This window comes from Grammomys surdaster, unplaced genomic scaffold (assembly GCF_004785775.1).
Source record: "Grammomys surdaster isolate TR1022 unplaced genomic scaffold, NIH_TR_1.0 125574, whole genome shotgun sequence".
Taxonomy (NCBI): domain Eukaryota; kingdom Metazoa; phylum Chordata; class Mammalia; order Rodentia; family Muridae; genus Grammomys; species Grammomys surdaster.
The window spans coordinates 804,223-824,166 of record NW_021620421.1 but is presented as its reverse complement, the minus strand read 5'-3'; the positions used below and the strand labels follow the sequence as shown (position 1 = coordinate 824,166).

Genomic DNA, 19,944 nt, shown 5'->3' with positions numbered 1-19,944 from the left:
TTCTTTCTTTCTTTCTTTCTTTCTTTCTTTCTTTCCTTCTTTCTTTCTTTTGACAAGATCTTTATTAAGACCTAGCTGTCCTAAACATACTATGAAGATCAGGCTGGCCTCAAACTCACAAAGATCTGTGTCCTCCTCCTCCTGTGAACTAGAATTAAAGACTGTGAGACCCCAATTTTAAACAAGGAGAAACCTGACTCTGGCATCAGAAGTCTCAGTCTGTGGCCTCTCCTACCTTCTTACCTTCCTTCATCGAGAATTCCTTTTTCCAGGTTTTTACCATCAAATGTAATCATTATATATAATGGCGCCACGGGCAATCTTGTGGTACGCCACAACCCCCAGGGTGGCCATGAGATTGCTTTGCCTCCAGCAGGACTCCTCTGAGATAGCAACTTGATACTACGGGAAGAACAACAAAAGCCAGTCATTTCTAAACAAGCTCTGTCATCTTGGATCACAGTATGGAAACAGCTTCTCACTCCTCACCACCCAGTCCTTTCTAAAGCTCTTCCCAGTTCTCCACTCCCATCCCTCTAGGTCTGTCTTTTTATGACTTTACCTTAAAGTGAATAAACAGATTTTATTTAAAGCACAGGTTCTCAACTCGTGGGTCGAGATCCCCTTGGGGAGAGGGGAGGAATGAATGATCTTTTCACAGGGGTCCCATATCAGATAATCCCGCATATCTGATATTTACATTATGACTCTCAACAGAATCAAAGTTACAGTTATGAAGTAACAACAAAAATAACATTTACGATTGGAGGTCGCCACAGCATGAGGAACTGTAATGAAGGGTCGTGGCATTCGGAAAGTTGAGAACTCTTGATTTAAAGTGTTTGCACAGCATGTACGGTGGCTTCACAGCCTGCCAGAGACACCTTGTAAGTGTGGATTACAGTTATCCAACTCTGAAGCAAGCACCTTTACTGGCTGAAGCGTTTTTTGTTTGTTTGTTTGTTTGTTCATTTTGGCTTTTCAGTTTGTTTTGGCTTTTCCAGACAGGGTTTTACTGTGTCTTCCTGGCTGTCCTGGAACTCCCTCTGTAGACCAGGCTGGCCTGAAACTCTGGAATCTGCCTACCTTTGCCTCCCAGTGTTGGAATAAAGGTGTGTGCCACCATGCAGGGCTGACTGAGCCATCTTTTAGACAAAGCCTGACTGTGGTTTTTAGAATAAACACTTTCAGCTTCTTATGTTATCCAGCACATCTTGTTTGCAGGGCTGATACATACAGGTAGTCAGAGAGGTCTTTGAATCAGAGGAGGCTTTGAACAGATTCAAAGCCATTCCTGGCCGGCCCTGGCCCCTTGGGTTTATTGCCTACAAATCTTCTCACTTGTCATGCTCTTGAGATTGTTGGGTGGTGATAAAGTGTGACTGGGTGAGAAGACTGGTCACCATCTGCCCTCTGCTGGCCCGTGGTAGTATTAAGCGCATTGCCCGTCCTCTGAAGTGTCTGATAGATGACTGAGCAGGTTTGCAATGGCACTGAGCGCATGAAGGTGATCTTGTTCTTAAGGCGTTCAAGCTCACTTAAAGAGGACATTTGAAGCTGGGTGCTGTAGCTGTGGTAGATCTCTTTGCATGTATCACCGAGTTTGATATCTGTATGCAAAAACAAACAAGGTTGACATTAATTGAGCAAATAAGACATTAAAACTGTGAGCATACAGGTAGTTAGACCGCGGCTAAAAAGGGATCAAGGAACTCTGTTCCCGGGATAGGAAATACAAGCGCCAAGCACTCGACAAAGTCATTCAAGTTCTCTGGCAAATCTTACAAGTAGCTTTCCTCTGGAATCGGTGGGAGGTGCGCCCAAGGTCACAGAGTCAGGTAGAAAGGAACCGGACGTAGGTGGACGCGGTTTCAAAGTCATGGCAGCTGATTTGGCCACGGGTGTGGCTGGGGACGAGTCAGAGACCCTAAGTCTGGTGCTCCCCAGGATCCATAGGAAAAAGGGCGCCCTGGAGTGTGAACACGGGACGGGGGCGGGGTCTTTTCGAAGTAAGGGGTGGAGCCCGAACGGACGACAGTGAAAGCCTCACCTGGTTGGTGGAAGGAGTGGAGACCGGATCTTACCGGGTCTCAGGGAAAGCGGAAGTGCCGGGACCTGTACACTTACCTGTGGAACCTCTGCGTACAGGTATAGGCGGCGACTCTCGGTCTCAGTGGTCCACGGGAGGGGAATTTCTACGTAGGAATCTAGGTGGGCTAGGAAAAAAATTTTTTTTCTCCCACTCTGTTCTATCTCATTTTCACTTCAAGGACCAGAGTCCACATGGAGCTAGGGAAAGAGTAAGAGAGGGATGGCTTCACTTCCTTCCTGCCCCTTTCCCAGCGGCTGCGGGCTCCCTGGATAGCCAAGACTAGGAAGCCGGAGAGGAGATGCCAGAACCCTTTAGGGAGGCTGCCGCAGACTGACGGTGTGTCCTTGGTGCCAAGAGTCCTCGGTTGCAAAGGAATGTCCCGAGCCCTTGCCAGGCTTGTCTTGCTTGTCAATGAGGGGAGCTGAGGCGGCACTTTCCCTCACCTGGGGCAACAGAAGTTTGCCACCCTAGGCTAGGGAATTGTAACTTAGTAGTAGACCACTTCCCTGGTACAAGGGTCCCTCCTTATACCTCTACTGTCTTTGGTGGCCGTTGGAAAGTCATCCCCACTCCATGACTCCCCCATCTCAAAATCTGGGGTCCTAATAGTCCAGAGCAACTTGTTTTGGCTTTCCTGTGATAGAGGCAAACTAGTCCTGGAACCTTGAGGATATATCTAGCCTGGCTTAAGCAAGGTACGCTACAAGGCTTGGAGTTCACCTGTCCATCTTGTAAATAGTAAGGTTCCCTGTTGGGTGGCAGCAGCCTGCTGTGAGCAAGTAGAGGCTGCCCTACCTACTGCACTGCCCACAGCCTGAGCGAGTGGGACAGTCACGATTCTAAAAAAGACTACTAGATGTCACACACAGGCATAACACCTATTGTACAACAGGACTGTATGCAAATTACCTCAGTGGGTACTCATCCCTATCTGATATTATCTCCACATAAAGAAGCTGGAGTTAAGACTCAGATATATAGGGACTGGAGAGATGGCTCAGAGGTTACGAGCACTGTCTGCTTTTCTAGAGGACAGGGATTCAATTCCCAGCAACCACATGACTACTCACATCTGTCTGTAACTCCAGTTCCAGGGGTCTGACACCGTCACATAGACATATATGCAGGCAAAGCACCAGTGCACAAAAAAAAATTAAAATGAAAATACTTTTTTTAAAAAAAGACTCAGATAAATGAAGCAATTTGTCCAGAGTCATAGCTGGGAAGGAAAGGGGCAGAGTATGGATTAGAACTCAGCCACTGTGGTGTTCTTATCCACAGTGCTCTGGTGCCATCAATGATCTGAGAATCTAGTAATAAAACCTTAACCTGAACAGTAGGACAGTTGAGAAAGAAAAAGGCCAAAAAGAAGGTTTCCCGAGGGGTGGATGTGGTAGGGTAGGATTTTACTTAGAGGTACCCAAAGCCCAAGCAAGTGGGATTCTAGAGAGTCAGATGAGTCTGACTGTATTGTACAAGGATGAGAGCCCATGAATGGACCCGAGTAATTCCAGTGACACCCCATCCCATGTACCCACCTCTGCCATCCAGCTCCTTTTCTTAGGTTCGTAAGTCTCCACTGAGGATGGTTTTTCTCTCAAGGAGACACTTGATTTTGTTTGCAGTGCTGTGGATTGAGCCTAGGGCCTTGCATATAACAGATAAGTGCTCTCCCACTGGGCTATATCCCTAGCACTCCTAGGAGGCATTTTACATCTAGAGACAGTTTGGCTGCCACAACCTTGGATGGGAACTGGGAGCCTACTGGTATCACACGAGCGCATGCATGCACGCACACGCACTGCTCTGGTTCCGAACCGCAGTTGAGAAGTTCTGCTAGAGCAAACCAAGCCTGCCACCCTCCCCCTTTTCCCAGTCCTTTCGCCCCCAGCAGGTCTGTGGCACTTTGTTCCCATCTCTACCCTGGGCAGCCCATTCTTACTCCTTTATTCCTGGAAACCCCTGGAAACCCCTGGGTTTTCTCTGCTTTTTCTAGACTCACTGGTCTAAAGGTTTGCTCAACAGACAGGTGTCTGTCCTGTCAGTCTGTCTCAGTCTGTAGTCACTGAGCTCTGTGTTAGAGCAGAATGAAGCTTCCCACTGAGGAGCCAACAGGTGTCTCACAGGCAAAATTGTTGCTGGATTTGAGTGACATTACAAAGCCAGGTTTTTTGTTTGTTTGTTTGTTTGTTTGTTTTTGTTTTTTGAAACAGGGTTTTCCTGTGTATCTCTGGCTGTCCTGGAACTCACTCTGTAGACCAGGCTGGCCTCGAACTCAGAAATCCACCTGCCTCTGCCTCCCAAGTGCTGGGATTAAAGGTGTGCACCACCACTGCCCGGCTATAGAGCCAGAGTTTAATGTCACCCCATTTTGACTCAGCCTCTTGCTGGCTAGGTCAAGACTTTATTATCAGACGCCTAGATCATGTATGGCCACAGGGCATTATGGGCAAGGGTACCAGACTGCCTGGGTACTAATCTCCACTCTGACAGTCACTGAGTTGTGACTCTGGGCAAGTCACTTCACCTGTCTGAGTCTTCTTGAAGTGCACCATCTATTGACACAGACAGAGGAAAGCCTGTACCCTGTCTGTGGCCCCAGAACCAATCAGATAGCAGCATTCCCTCAAAACTGTTACCCACCGGGGTCCGATCATTCAGACGTTTCCAAAAGTCACTATGGACTGGGGACACTGAGATAGCTCCTATCAAATGCTCGGTGCAAGCGCCGCTAGGGACTTTGTTCAGATGTACATCTGTAACAAGCTCCCAGTGACCAATTCCTGGACCGCATTCCAAGTTTGGTGTATCACAGAGCTGTCAGAGGCGGCTGCTCTCTGTGGTATGGTTTGGGGACCATGGACTAATTAGGGGGTCAGGAGACCTGAGTCATAGCATCTCTCCTGCTCACCCCCCACCCCCCCAACATACACACATAATCTATGCTCTATTATCTCCACAAAGCCTGGTCCATCCCTTAGCTTCTTTGAAGGATGATCCCGGACCTTTGTCTTCCAGGAATTCTTAGGCAAGATCTGAGAGAGGAGGGTGACCTGTTGCCATGTCTTGGGTCTGGTTCTCAGTCCTCGAAGCCAGAGCAGTAGGTCCCTTATTTGGCAGTATAACAGGTGTGACGGGCTGAGTCTGGTTCAGGTGGAGCAGGGTGAGAGGACACTATGTCAGCTTGGTCATGACTCTCATTATAGCCCTGGCTTTTCTTTGTTGCCACTGAAGCCTCCTCCTTCACCTCTCCCCACCCTGCCTCATACAGGGAAGCTGGAGGGACCAGTCTGGCTGGGATATAGAACAGTGTTGGCCAGAATGTGGGTCTGAGGCCCTGCCTGGCTGAATTCCAGCCTGAAGCTAGGAACTGACTGAAAACAATGCTTGAAGACCCTGGAGTAGGGCTGTGGGCCTCATCTTACCAGAAAAAAGGAGGGATTGCAGGGCTTAAACTACACAGAGACCTTACTTGGTGTCCGGACTAGTAATAGGGTTCAGTAGAGATTCAGGTACCTGGAGTTCATATGCAAGAGCCCACTCAATTTCCAGAACCAGGGAGCAGGAAGCTAGCTGGACCCATTTCTTAAATGGAAGACTTCCTTTAGGATGCCACCTATTAACTAGCAGGGCTACCTGGGCTACCTGGATCAGGAAGCTCTCCCCACTGCCCACAATGTCCTGTTTACCCAGCAAATCTTCTTCCTATTTGTTCTTGCCAAGGGTTCTGGACATGAGTCACACAGACCTGGACTTGAACCTCAGGTTCCTTCTTTTACACGTGTGAGACCTTGGGCAAGTCCCTCCACCTTCCCAAGCTTCACCTGGTTCATCTGTAAACAGGATCAATAACACCAGCTCGGCCAGCCTTGCAAGGTTGTCCTGAGGTTTAGATGAGCCATGCCCATGAAGTGCTGATGAGCACTGCAGTGAGTCATAGCATTCAGAGGCACGGGCACCCAGCTATTGTTTCACCCCGAGTCCTTGTTTTTACAGATGTGGAGATTGGCAGTAGGAGAAGGCAGCCAGCTGCCCAAGGGTCCCACAGCAGGTTTGTGGGCCAGCCACGGCTAATAGGCCCAGGTCTTCCGGAGATCCTCCCATCCCACGGCTGCTGCCTCTGGACAGCCACATTCCCTCTCCAAGGTCTAGAGTCAACGTAAGCTCGGATATCCCAGCTCTTGGCCAGCAGCAGCCATGAACTATGTCGGGCAGCTGGCAGAGACAGTGTTTGGAACAGTTAAGGAGCTATACAGGGGCCTGAACCCAGCCACACTGAGCGGTGGCATCGATGTGCTGGTGGTAAAGCAGATGGATGGCTCCTTCCGGTGCTCACCCTTCCACGTGCGGTTTGGCAAGCTGGGTGTCCTGCGGTCACGGGAGAAGGTGGTGAGTGTTTTGGCCCATGGTCTGGCTTCATGGGGTGGGCTTTTGAAGGTAGGGATACAGGGGTGGGCATCCCTGTTTCTCTTCTTTTGTTCTTTTCAATGAATTTTCTTTAAAAATTTATCTTATTTATTTATCTTGTATATGTGTGTGTATATGAGTGTGTGTGTGTCTATTTGTGTGTGAGCATATTGTGTGCGCGTGTGCGCGCACACGCGAGCACATCAGTTGTGGATGTCAGAAAACAATGTGGGAGTCTGTCCTTGCCTTCCACTGTGTGGGTTCCAGGGATTGAACTCAAGTTGTTAAGTTTAACAGCGAGTGCCATTTCCAGCCACCTCACCCATCCTCACTGTTTTGGGGGTTGGTTTGGGGCTTTGATCGGAAGAGTCTCAGTTTCTCAGGTAGGAAGCCCAGAGGGGTAGGACCAAATGCTGTGGCTACCAGGCCTGACTCAACTTACTCCTATGACCGCGCTAAGTCACCTCTTCAAACAAAGTCACGTCACCTTTAGGGATGGACACGTTTTTATATGCATAGTGCTGGAAGTGGAATAGTTTAGAACAGTAAACAGGAACTGATAATGTGGCCTTGAGACCACGTGTGTGGGGACAAGGGTTAGTAGGGCCATAGCCACATCCACTTCCTCAAGTTCAGATGGACATGACTTCTTTTTGCACCCAGGTCCCTGTGTGAGCAGCAAGTTGAGGTAACTGAATTTTTCAGAACCCTGACAGGAAGTTATAATCTGTAAAAGACAAGGTACTCTGGGTAAGGGGTTGGACCGTAGGGCTGGCCAGATGGCCGAATGAATAAAGAGCTTGTGATGCCCGAGCTTTGATTTCCAGAAAACTTTTCCAGTATCAATAGCAAGGTGCACTATACGCCTGTAATTTACAGTATAAATATATAAAGCATGAAGAGGCAGTGACAGGCTGATCTCTGGAGCTCACTAGCCTTATGGCCTTGGTGAGCTTCAGATTCAGTGGGAGAGCCTGTCTCAAAAAATAAGGTAGAAGGTGAAGAAGACACCTGAGATTGACCTCTGTCTTCCCCACACAAACATGTACACACGCATGTAAACACGCATGAAACAAAACACAGAGAGATTGGGGTGTAGTTGAAGACCTTTTGTAGGTCCTCAAAAATACCCCCCGTCCCCCCACACAAGCCTCAGTTTCTTCATCTATAAAGATAATGACAGGAGTTACCACAAGGGGTTGTTAAACAGGATGCTCAACATAAAACACTCCACGGTAAATGGGAATTCTCACCATAGTCCATGCAGTCAACACCTGGGAGTTGGGGAAAGGTAGAAGACTCAGGTCACAGTGGTACTTTCTTGACGACCTCATGATGAGCAAAAGGCCTGGGCCCCTGAAGTCTGGAGACGCTCCATCTATGTCAGCTGGAGGCAGGCAGGAGTGAGGACCTGTACCTTGGCCATGAAGTCCCCACCCTCTTTCCCCTTACAGGTGGACATTGAGATCAATGGAGAGCCTGTGGACTTGCACATGAAGCTGGGGGACAGTGGCGAGGCCTTCTTTGTCCAGGAGCTGGACAGTGATGAGGTAGGAACCATCCTCCTGGCTTGTGCCTGACGTCACTTCTTCACTGGTGTTCTACCAGGAGGGAACCTGGGCTCTGTCACTGTCCCTGACCTCAGGGACATCTCGTCAGCAGAGATCTGATAAAGAGGGTCACTTAAGGCTGGCCTCAAGCTTCTGATATTCACAGTCCAGACAGCGGCGGTGGGAGGAGCGGGGTACTCTGGTTGATTCTGCTTTCTGGGGAAGGTTTCTGAAGCAGGAACCCTCTGGGCTGACCCTCTGAGCCTGTGGAAAGACAGCCTGGATTGAAAGCTCAGGGCTAAGTGGACCACGAAGAGTAAAGCCTGGCTGTTCTAGTCTGTATCAAACCTATACAGAATTGGGGTGTATATGAAAAGAGGGGTATTTGCAGAATGAAGGCAGGGCCTAGCCCAAGCCAACAAAAGAGTTTAAACTGCTTGAATTTTGATAAGCTTTAACTGAGTTCCTACTATATGCAAGACATTATGCAGCAGGCTCAAAACAAGTGAGTCCTTTACATTTAAAAAAAAGTTCCAGACCAGTCTGGCGTATGAGCATCAGATGCAACTACTTGGTCATTGCAAGGAACTGAAGTCTGGGCAAGCTCCCTGGAGTGGGTGGCACCTGGCTAAGTCTTTGAGGAGAGATGGGTGTTAACAGGAGGCAGGGAGAGTTTGGGGCTCCTGCTTCTGTCTATTCTGATGGAGTTGCCTGGACTGCTGAATCACCTCAGTGAGAGGGGGCTTTGAGGCCAGTGTGGACTGCCACCACTGCTGCCCAGCTCCCATGTCTGGCCCTAAGTGCTGTGGGGCTCTGAATAACCTGATGGCCCTACCACTTTTAGCCCTTGTTTTCTCCACAGGAAGATGTGCCTCCTCGTCTGTGCACCTCACCCATCCCATGGGGAGGCCTGTCTGGCTTTCCCTCAGACTCCCAGCTGGGCACAGCCAGTGAGCCTGAAGGCCTAGTCATCACTGGGCGGAGGAAGAGGCGGCGCAGGAGGAAACCCAGGCGCAGGGAGGATGCTGCGGACTCCAGTTCTGAAGAGTTGGAGGCAGGTGCTGAGAGTGAGCTGAGCTTGCTGGAAAAGCCAATGGAGTCCCCAAGGTAGGTAGGAACCAGGTGGAAGCGTGAGGCACACTATCCCAGGCCAGAGCATTTCTTCTGCTGATGCTGTGCAACTCTGGACAAGGGCTTTGATGTCTCTGGGCTTCCTGTTTAAAGTCCTGATAGGCAGGCTTCCATGCCCTTGCCCATTAGTGAGCGTTTCTCTGTGGTCCCTAAGGAGTGCTCAGGAGGAAGAGGAGCCCTCATCACAGCCTAAAGACATCTACCCCTACTCGGATGGCGAGTGTACCCCACAGGCCAAGTAAGTGTTGAAGTGGGCAGCAGGCTGGTGTGAGACTGCTTTCAGCTTACATCTTTGTGATGACTAATGCCTCGGGACCCACTCAGTGGGTTTGCTGCCCGTCTATATTTCATTTTTATAAAACATTCAAATTTGGGGCAATTTTTATTTTATTTTGTCTTGGTTTTGATAAAGTTTAGGCTAAGGATCAAACTCAATGTTTTAACTGTGGCAAAATACTCTTGAGATGTACTTTACCATTTTAGCCAATTCAGAGTCCACAATGGCAAGAAGTCCGTTCACAATGTTAATGTGACCATAGCTACTCACTAGTTTTAGAACTTCTTTCTCGCTGGACTAAACTCTATACCCATTAAGAAGTCATGTCTTTGGGGCTGGAGAGATGGCTCCACACTTAAGAGCACTTGCTGTTCTTCCAGGGGACCCAAGTTCAGTTCCTCACACATGTATGAAGCGGCTCACAACTGCCTGTCATTCCAGCTCCAGGAGATCTGATGCCCTCTTCTGACCTCCACAGGCACTCCACTCATGTGCACACATACACTTAAGTAGATCTCACAGAACTCACATCTTGCCATTCTATTTGTTTTAATTTTTTTGAGACAAGGTATAACACAGACAAAGCAGGCCTTGAACTTGAACTTAAGTAGCAGAAGATGATGCTAAGATTACAGGAATGTGTTACTACATCTAGCTTTAAAAAACTGAAATCGGATTGCCCTCTTATTGTTGATTTATAGGAGTTATATGTATATGTACATATACATACATACATACATACATATACATACACACACACACACATATATGTGTGTGTGTGTGTGTGTGTGTGTGTTCTGGATTCAGTACAGGCATAAATATCTGTTGAAAATGGCTTTCTATGTTAGCCTAGATTGAAGGGTGGTGACAGATTGACCAGTGGTCGTCTCTGAATGCTTGTTCTTTGCAGCCTCTCATCTGGTAACCTAATGTCCCCTAAGAGTGACTCAGAGTTAGAGCTACGGTCCTTGGAGCCCAGTCCTCTGAGAGCTGAGTCTCACATGCAGTGGGCCTGGGGGAGACTGCCTAAGGTGAGTTCCTCCATGCTTCCCCCAGTCTCCGCCTTTCAGGGACTCCCTGCCCCCTCTGCATCAGGATCAGAGCTCCTGAGATGTGCACCTTGTGAGCTCACATGCACCCAACTTGTCTTCCTGTATTTATCTGATTGAAGGTGGCGAAAGCTGAGCGTCCTGAGTTCTCATTGGTCCTTGAAAGTATGGCTGAGGCAATCTGTGCTCTTCCTGGGGAACCTAGCCCTTCCTCCTCTTCCTCTGTGGCTGCTGTGGACACTTTGAGATCCCCAGTGCTGCAGCTGGGAGTCAGGGCTGATACTTTTCATCCTGATGTGGAGGCACACTGTGAGGAAACTCCTGTGGATTCTCCTCCTGCTGCCCCAGAGAGTAAGGAAACCAAGACTCAGAACTCCAGGGGTGCAGGCCACCCTCCTGCCACTAAATCATGGAGTTGGGCCACTCCAGAGAGCCACACTCTCTCTGGGCATCCAGAAGTCTCCAGGGGAAAAGGTGAGTGATGACTGGGTCTCTCTCTTTGCATCCCTACCCCAGGTTATGTCCTGGGTGGGCTGTAGGACTTTAGGTACAGTTTGAACAGTTGCTACATGCTAGGCCTTGTGCTTGGTCAGTGTTGCCAGGGTCTAGTCCCACGGAGGAGCCAAATGACATGTGCATAAACAAGAGAGAGCCTAGCATAGACCACATAGAACAGAGTCATCGCTCGGGGATGGGGGCTGTGAAATCACATGATCATGGAACGTCTCTCTGAGTAATGAGAGTCGTAACCAAGACACGGGCAATAAAGACCCAGCCATGGGGAGAATGAGAAGAAAATTATAGGCAAACGAGGCTGCGTGAGTTAGGCCTCCAAGGTGGGAGACTGGTTTCAGACCTGGGACCTGAGAACGGTCTTGAGTGGGGAAGGATGACGGATGCTGGGACAGGGAGTCAGGCAGGCCAAGCAAGGCTGAACCTCCCTCAGCTCCTAGCCTGTCTATACTGAAGAGTGGTAGGAAGGCCCCTGCACTGCACTGTCCAAGTTGGTAGCCATTGAGTTATAGGAAGCTAAATTTAGTTGAATAATTAAGGGCTGGGGATGGTGTGGGGTTGGTGGAAATGCTCGACTAACATGTAGGAAGCCATGGATTGAGCCCTAGTCTCAGATAAACTGCGTACAGTGGTGAAAGCTTTTATCCCAGAATTAGGGAGACTCGGGTAGGAGGATCAGGAATTCAAGGTTGTCCTTGGCTACGTAATGAGTTCAAAGTGAGCCTGGGATATAAGAGGCCCTCTCAAAGAAATAATACATAGGCTTGGTGTGATGGCTCAGTGGGTAAAGCACTTGGTGCCAAGCCTGAGGACCTGAGTTTGATCCACAGGACCCACGTGGTGGAAGGAGAGAACTGACTCCTGCAAGCTGTCCTTTGACCTAAACACATGTACTGTCGTCTTCAGACCATGACATACATGTCCCTACATTGGCACACACAAAATAAATAAAATCCTTTTTAAAAGGTACCAGTAAATATGCATGTAAAATGAAATGTAATAATTCAAGTGAATAAACTTTGAAATTCCACTTCTCTGCCACACCAATCTATCTGAAGTGTGCTTAGTAGCCACATGTGGCTAGTGGCTGCCATATTGGACAACACAGATAGGGAACGTTTCTGTCATGGAAGAGTTCTATTGGGCACCACCACCTTAGGACATTCAGAGGAGAAAGGCCACGTGTTGTTCATACCATCGAATCCATGTTTGGTGGGTGAATGTCCTCTTGTTCCCTCTCAGGTTCCCTGAAGAGAAACCAGCACCTGGGCCCAAGTGACATCTACCTGGATGATCTACCGTCCCTGGACTCTGAGAATGTAGCTCTTTATTTCCCCAAGAGGTGCCTGGGCACTGGGGGGCAGGGAGTTTAGGACTGGGGCCTGTGGAGCCAAAAGGCTTCCTATCAAGGGCCCAGGAGGAAAGGGGGCCACCTTCATCTTCTTTTGTATTCATATCATTGCTGCCCTCTTTGTCTTCAGTGACTGTGGGATGGGGGCCAGGAGGTGGAGTGAGCCCAGCAACCAGAAGCTCCTGGAGAACCCCAACCCTGAGCACATAGCAGAATGCACCCTGGACTCAGTGGACAAAATAGAATTGTCCCTCTGTGGTGGACTGGCTGACTCCCGAGATATCTCCCTGGGTATGTTCAACCATGGTGCCAGCCATTTCAAGGATTAGTTCAGAGCTAGAGACCAAGGGAGGATGGGGAAGATGTTCAGGGATCAGAGAAGGGATGAAGACTCCTAGGGGATGAACAGAGGGAAGAGAATAGCTATGACACTCAGGAGCCATTGGAGGACAGAAATGACCCCACAGGGCCAAGGAAGAACAAGGAAGACCTCCAGAGATCACCACAGGGCAGGGAAGACTCCAGGAACCAGAAATCAGGGAAGATGTTTGAGGCTGGGGTAGCACAGATGTAAGGCTGAGCTGGGCTTCCGGCCACTATCTATCCTGTGGTACCCATGCTCAAACAACATTTTTCTGACACAAACGCTTGATAGGAAGACTTGACCTAGCCTGTAATCCCTGGAGTGGGGATAGGTGAAAAAACCACAGGAGGCAGGAAATGTTGCTAAATCAAAGACCTCGCCAACAGGTATATAGGAGGGTATTGGGGGAGCAAATCGGGTGGGGCATGACAGCCTCAGCCTTCACTTTCTGCCTCTGTGCCCAGAGAAGTTCACCCAGCACATGGTCTCCTATGACGACCTCACTAAAAATCCCGGGCTCCTGGATGACCCAAACCTTGTGGTGAAAATCAACGAGAAGTGAGTAGCTGGTTGGGGATGGCTGGTGGCCTGAGTTACCCACTCTCAACACCCTCACTCGAGCAGTAGCTCCAACACCTCATTCTGTCTCTCTAGGCATTACAACTGGGCTGTGGCTGCCCCCATGATTCTTTCTCTGCAAGCCTTTCAGAAGAACTTACCTGAGGTAATGCTTAGAATACCACTGGGGCCTTTGCCTTGGAGCCATAGCCTGGGCGAGAAAGTAGATGGTGAACTAAGATGGGCTTGGAGCTTGTGGTTACTGGACCCACTCTTGAGGCAGCAAACAGGTCCTCAAAGCCTTGCCCATCTTGTGTGGACAAAGCCCGTCATTCCAAGGATTCTCAGCCATGGCTGGATCCTACTGGGTTTGGGCTCTTCATCAGTGGAACTCAGGTGAAATTAGAGCAGTATAAACATCCAAGAGATGGCCAAACTGAGACAAACCTTCAATGGGAGAGTTTGGGATCTGAAAGATGAGGCCTGGAAAACAGGGTTCCACCCTTCCCCTCCTCTGCTGAGCTGGGGGTGGGGGTGCTTCCTCCCTTGGTCAGCCTTCCTATGCTCTGTACCTTTTATATGCTATATCAAGCCTGAGGAGTTATGAGCCAAACAAACCCACCCTCCAGGAAGACACAAGTGATCAAAGACTCATCCAGATGAGCATCAGATTCAACCGATTGGTAGGATGAGTAGCCTGGGGTGCTGAACAAGTGTCCACCAGTCAGAGAAATTAGTGACAGTGCTGAGCAGATCAGGCAGGGGACATCGTGGGTGTGTGGAGACTCAGATGGGGGAAGGAAGCCGGTGTTTATATTCCTTCTCAGAAGGAAAATCACCTGGCCTTCTGCAGCCACCAGCCCTCTCTGTGAGGTCATTGAAGGCATAGCCTTGGCAAGAAAGTGGATGGTGAACAGAGACTCTACCTGCCCTTTCTGCCCTCTGTGAGGCACCCAGGGCCCACTCCTGCCTTATCCATGACTCAGTTCAGTTAGGCTTCCTCAAAGGAAGCCCGAGTGTTGACAGCATCCCCTTGGTGACGTCTGGCTCTATCATATGGTGACAGGATCTCGGACCTATGGGAAGAAAGCGAGTCCATCCCTTGTTGGACTCTCCTCATTTTATTCAGACAGACCCACCGCTTGAAGCCTTTGAGAGGCCCCCACCCAAGCCTGCTGGCACCCAGGCTGATAAGCCCCTTCACGTTCTTCTGACTTGAGTTCTGTAAACTGTGTCTGTAAGGTGCCGATAGGTCATCAAAGCGGGTTACCTAGCATGCATCTAATCAGCTTTCCTTTAAGTTAACGGTGCCCCAGTCAGATACTGATCAGAATTCAAAGAGAGGGAGAGGGTCATGAGTTAGGATCACTGACTTCAGGAAGTTGTCTGTGTCTATCTTTGGATTGAAATGTATCCCGACTACAGTCTGTGACTGGGGCCATTGGGAAGCAACCTGCATAGAGTACCAGTTCTAAGACTCTCCCAATACAGTACTACCCTCAGTCCCTCTTAGAAGGCACAGGCTCATGAGATCTGGAAGCTAGGCTACAGCCAAGAGTTCTGGTGAGACAGGAAGAGCCTTTGGTCTCCTATGCAGACTTCCGTGAGCCATTCTTGGGCTCTCCGGAGGAGGTGAACATTTTCTTCAGCCTCCAGAGGTTGACAGTACCTTGCTCTAGGGTGGGCTGAGATTCTGTGCTCATGGAGTTCCCATTGTCAACATAAGGTAGATTTCTGTGGTGTAGAAAGGACTCGTGGCCATCATCTACCCACAGAGCACTGTGGACAAGCTGGAGAAGGAGAAGATGCCCCGGAAGGGCGGGCGATGGTGGTTTTCCTGGAGACGCAGGGACTTCCCAGCTGAGGAGGTAGGTGGGTGACCAGTGATCATGGGGCAGGGCCAGCACAGGGCAGGAAGCAGAATTTTGCTTATGGAAGTTCTTCCCGCAGCACAGTGCCAAGAGGGAGAAAACTGCAACCAGGAAACAGCAGGGGTGAGTAGGACCTGTTGACAGGGCTCAGGGCTGGAGCCTGGTGAGGATCAGCCTGGAGGGGGAGGGGCCAGAACCTCTTCCCCAGCCGGCTCATTTTCCTGAGAAATGACCCCACCTACAAGAAGGGAAAACAGACCCAGAGACATACCAGATATCCCTCAGGTAGGAAAGCTGAACAGGTATGTAGACTCAAGCCTGGGACGGGGCTGCTATATTAAGGGGAGGGACAAGGGTCTCTCTTCCCCAGCCCACACTTGATTCTAATCTTAGAAGCAACCCAGCCATCCAGTTTATGGAAAGAGTGACCAAGGGTGGGCCAGCTGAAGCCAAAGCAGTGGGATTAGGAATGCGTTCCAGGATACATGTGTTCAGGAAGATATCTCGAGGGTAGACACCGCAGAGAGGCATACTGAAGCTAGGTGGTTGGGCCTCCATTCCAGCTTGGCTCTTGGTTCCCTGGGAAGACCCTCCATGTAGGTGGTACCTGGAGGAAAGGCAGCCTCTAGAGTGATAGGAACAGGGTCTGGGTTGCTCACGTGCCTGGGCTGAGGGTAAGCAAAAGGCCTGTGGCTGGCCGTGGGGGAGGGGTTCAAAATGCCAGTAATGCCCACAGAGAGAAAACAGAAGCCTTCAGCAGCGATGACGATGTCCCAGACAGCCCTGTGATCCTTGAAGTCCCCCCACTGCCATCCTCCACTCCAGGCTATGTCCCTACCTACAAGAAGTCTCTTCGCCTCACTTCTGATCAGATCGTAAGTGTGCGCATAGATGTGTTCCTGTGTGGAGGGGCTGGGCTGTGTTAATTCTATTCAGGTCTCACAGGACCAAGATAAAGTGCAGTTCACCATAGGCCAGAATCTACCCCATAGGCAGCTTCTCTGATAGCCTGTCCTTGAAAACCTGTGGGGGCTCACTTCTTCATAGGCCAGCTTATTTCTATTAGAAGCTCTAATGGGAAAAGTCCTCTCAGATCCTAAAACATCTACCTGCAGTGTACTCATGCAGTGCACTCATGCAGTGCAGCGTACCTTGGAAACCTCTCTGAAGCCGTCAGTGCTGATAACAGATTTTTGACAACCCCATCCATCCTTCACTATATGAATTCCGAGCTCTGTAGCTGGTAACCCCATGATTAGGAAGGCATCCACGGTTTGACCAGCTTGGTATAAGGTAGCAGCCCTTGCCTTGTCCACTTTTGGATCAGCCAGGACACAGAGGTCTCCTAGCTATGATGGAGAGAAGCCAGTATCATTCTTTAAGGATCACATTCAGGGCCAGGTCTCACTTTAGGGGAGTATGGACTCAGGGACCCTTGCCCCACCTCCTTTGGAATAAAGCATTTTCCTGTCAAGACCAACCCTTGCCTTGGGGCTGATCTCGAAACCCAGGCAGAGAGTTACAAATGTGGCTTGTCTGGTATTTGTGCCATGGAGCAGAAGGCACTGTGCAGGTCCCAGGGCAGCACAGATGCCTTCTGTCCATATACACGTGTCTGTGTGTGGCTACTGTAAAACTCCTTAGGAAGGGTCTCAGAACTAACAGGAAGAGGAGAAAGAGGCTCATGGGAATCAAAAGCCACAGTCAAAGTCCAGGGTAGTAGGGGATCATACCTTCCCCTTTTGTCTGCCCCCCCCCAGCGGTGTCTAAATCTGAATGAAGGCGCTAACGATGTGGTCTTCAGCGTGACGACCCAGTACCAAGGCACCTGCCGCTGTAAAGCCACCATCTACCTGTGGAATTGGGATGACAAGGTGGTCATCTCTGACATAGATGGCACCATCACCAAGTAAGACCCAGCTGGCTGTGAGGAGCCTGGGGGAGTGCCTGGGGACCCACCTCCCATTATTCTGGGTGTGTGAAAGCAGTGTGCAATGCCTTCTTCCAGGTGGGCCAAGCCACCTGGGGCTGAGCCACACTGGGACACACCCATGGAGCACGGGAGCCATGTGGGTAGCCTAAATGACCTTTCTTCCCTGGCTATAGGTCGGATGCTCTGGGCCACATCCTGCCCCAGCTGGGGAAAGACTGGACACACCAGGGCATTACTAGTCTCTACCACAAAGTCCATCTGTGAGTGCTCAGCTTTGGTTGGGTCGGGGTTCCTAGCTGGAGGGTAATAGGGTATCTTAAGCCACCCTAACTTCTGCCCTGGGAAGCCAGTCTTGGGCACCACCAGAGTCCACAACGGAAGCAGACTGGGGAGTCCATAAAACAGAGACTTTCCTGGTCCTTAGTTCTCTTCTGAGTCATCTACCTGCTGACCACAAGGTAGCAGGAAGCCATCTCTATCCTGGCCCATAAAACAGTGTCCAAGTTCCAGCTGGGACAGATGCTGAGAATACCCCCAAGGCCTTCCTCAGTCTCCTTCCTTCAAAGCCCTCTGGGTTTGAAGGCCAGAGCCCCAGTTGAGCCGTGCTTGTAGGTAATGCTAATGGGGGATGTGTGTGTCTCTGATGACTCTGTCTCCCATCCCTAGAAATGGGTACAAGTTCCTATACTGCTCAGCACGGGCTATCGGCATGGCTGACCTTACAAAGGGGTACTTGCAGTGGGTGAGCGAGCGTGGCTGTGGCCTTCCTAAGGGCCCCATCCTGCTGTCTCCCAGCAGCCTCTTCTCCGCGCTCCACAGGTAACCAATCACCCTTACACACGGGGAAGGCAAGAGCACCTCTAGCCTAGCACTCACTTGCTCATGGGTATCTAACAAGACTGGTCAGACAACATGTCCTCTGTCTTGTCTTTCCTTTGCTCTCTTCCCGGTCTGTGACCATGGCCACTCTCCAGGGAGGTAATCGAGAAAAAGCCGGAGGTGTTCAAGGTTGCCTGCCTGAGTGATATCAAGCAACTGTTTCTGCCCCAAAGACAGCCCTTCTATGCCGCCTTTGGGAACAGGCCCAACGTGAGTGTCCCCTCCTTACAGCTGCAGCCAGGTCCCTGCCCCCAGCAGTCTCAGACACTGCCCTAACCCTTTCTGTCCCTTGCAGGACGTTTTTGCCTACAGGCAGGTGGGCCTCCCTGAGTCTCGAATCTTCACCGTCAACCCCCGGGGAGAGCTCATTCAGGAGCTCATAAAGAACCACAAATCCACGTAAGGCCATATGTCCCCCACACCCAGCCTCTCCCAGGACCCGATTTCACCTCCTCTCCTGGATAAATCCTGGGCCTCACTGGCTGAGAAGCCACTGCCTTGTGACAACTCTGACTCAGTGCAGCCCATTCTGCCCACAGGTATCAGCGGCTTGGAGAGGTGGTTGAGCTTCTCTTCCCACCTGTGGTGCGCGGCCCCAGCACAGACCTGGCCAGCCCTGAGTACAGCAACCTCTGCTATTGGCGGGAGCCACTGCCGTATGTGGACTTTGATACCCTGGTTTGAGCTAGTCTTGACGGGTCTCCTTGGTCTGACCCAGGACCTTAGGACAGTAAGGATTAGAAGATGCGTGCCGTGGGGTCAACCCAACAAAGGGCTGCAGGTTGATTGGCAGCCACCCCTACCACCACCTTGAAACACAAATGCTCAGTTTGACTGCTCGGTACCAAGGCACTGGGCACCTCAAGGCCATCTACTTGAAGAACTGAGAACAAGAAGTAGCCATCTCGATAGAGATGGCATCATCACCAAGTGAGGCCCAGGTGGTTGTTCAGAGATTGGGCAGCTGGCCCAGGCCTCAGTACAGCCCTGACCTCCAACAATTAAATATGTCACTAGACCCTTCCAGGATTCTCTAGCTCCTAGGCCATTGGTTCTCAATCTGTGGGTCACAACCCCTTTGAGGGTCGAGTGACCCTTTTACAGGGGTCTCATATCAGATATCCTGTTTGTCAGATATTTACATTATGATTCATAACAGTAGCAAAACTACAGTTATGAAGTAGCGATGAAAATAATTTTATTTACAACACAAGGAACAGTATTAAAGAATCACAGCATTAAGAGTGTTGAGAGCCACTGTCCTTGATGTATCATCTGGGAATACTACTCTCCCATGGCTTTCGGGAGCCCAGACTACCCTCCAAAGCCAGGTGTCTCTGTGATCCTATCTCTTTGCCCATAGGTCTTGATCTAAGCATCACTTCTTCCTCTACCTTGAAAACTAAGCTCTAAGCCTGAATGATCCAGAGCCCCTCTGGCCAAAAGAAAACTGGGGGTCATACAAGGACTCTTGGAGTGTGGTTCCTGCCTGTCCCTGCTGATTTCATTCCCTTCCTGGGGGCTTAGCCCAATGCTGGCTACAGCAGATGGCGTTTGCTGACCATCGTGCCCTGGCTTCTGCAGCTCAGTTTAGTGGCCAGCTGGCTGAGCGAGCAACGATCCGAGGCACAACAGGACACAGAATGACAGTCAGCTTTCCCTCCCATTGCCATTAGTGAAGAAAGCACCTTTAGACCAGTTAAAAGATTTAATCCTCAACCTGTTTTCCAACCCACATCAATGTGGAGGGCAAACATTGAATGGTCACAAGCCAGAATGCAGGGAGAAACAAACAGCACAGCAGGCCCGGGGTGCATTGGGGGATACTGAGGCCAGTAGCCTCAGCAGAAATGGTCAGCCTCTAAGCATTTGTGTTTTCCAGTCATTCCTTAAGGGCTTCCAACCCCAGCTTCTCTCCAGTTTATGAAGCTTCTGGCAAGACTGGGGTTTTGTATAGACGTTTAAAAGC

General features: G+C 50.1%; 1 protein-coding gene across 3 annotated transcripts in view; it reads left to right on the top strand.

The window, feature by feature from the left end:
* Positions 1-19,219, top strand: part of Lpin3 (lipin 3) — a 24,849-nt gene extending 5,630 nt beyond the window's left edge. For 2 of the 3 annotated variants that reach the window (XM_028786751.1, XM_028786752.1), the window contains exons 2-20: positions 6,089-6,481; positions 7,954-8,049; positions 8,912-9,156; positions 9,335-9,418; positions 10,368-10,488; positions 10,629-10,980; positions 12,262-12,361; positions 12,501-12,661; positions 13,199-13,292; positions 13,389-13,458; positions 15,068-15,160; positions 15,243-15,286; positions 15,900-16,038; positions 16,924-17,072; positions 17,270-17,356; positions 17,763-17,915; positions 18,071-18,185; positions 18,271-18,374; positions 18,515-19,219. In XM_028786751.1, the coding sequence (XP_028642584.1) occupies positions 6,290-6,481; positions 7,954-8,049; positions 8,912-9,156; positions 9,335-9,418; positions 10,368-10,488; positions 10,629-10,980; positions 12,262-12,361; positions 12,501-12,661; positions 13,199-13,292; positions 13,389-13,458; positions 15,068-15,160; positions 15,243-15,286; positions 15,900-16,038; positions 16,924-17,072; positions 17,270-17,356; positions 17,763-17,915; positions 18,071-18,185; positions 18,271-18,374; positions 18,515-18,659 (2,544 nt within the window). In that variant the 5' untranslated portion in view covers positions 6,089-6,289 and the 3' untranslated portion in view covers positions 18,660-19,219. Of the gene's footprint in view, positions 1-2,106; positions 2,149-6,088; positions 6,482-7,953; positions 8,050-8,911; positions 9,157-9,334; positions 9,419-10,367; positions 10,489-10,628; positions 10,981-12,261; positions 12,362-12,500; positions 12,662-13,198; positions 13,293-13,388; positions 13,459-15,067; positions 15,161-15,242; positions 15,287-15,899; positions 16,039-16,923; positions 17,073-17,269; positions 17,357-17,762; positions 17,916-18,070; positions 18,186-18,270; positions 18,375-18,514 lie in introns of those variants that run through there. The other variant, XM_028786750.1, reaches the window with a different exon arrangement.
* The last annotated feature ends 725 nt before the right edge of the window (positions 19,220-19,944 follow it).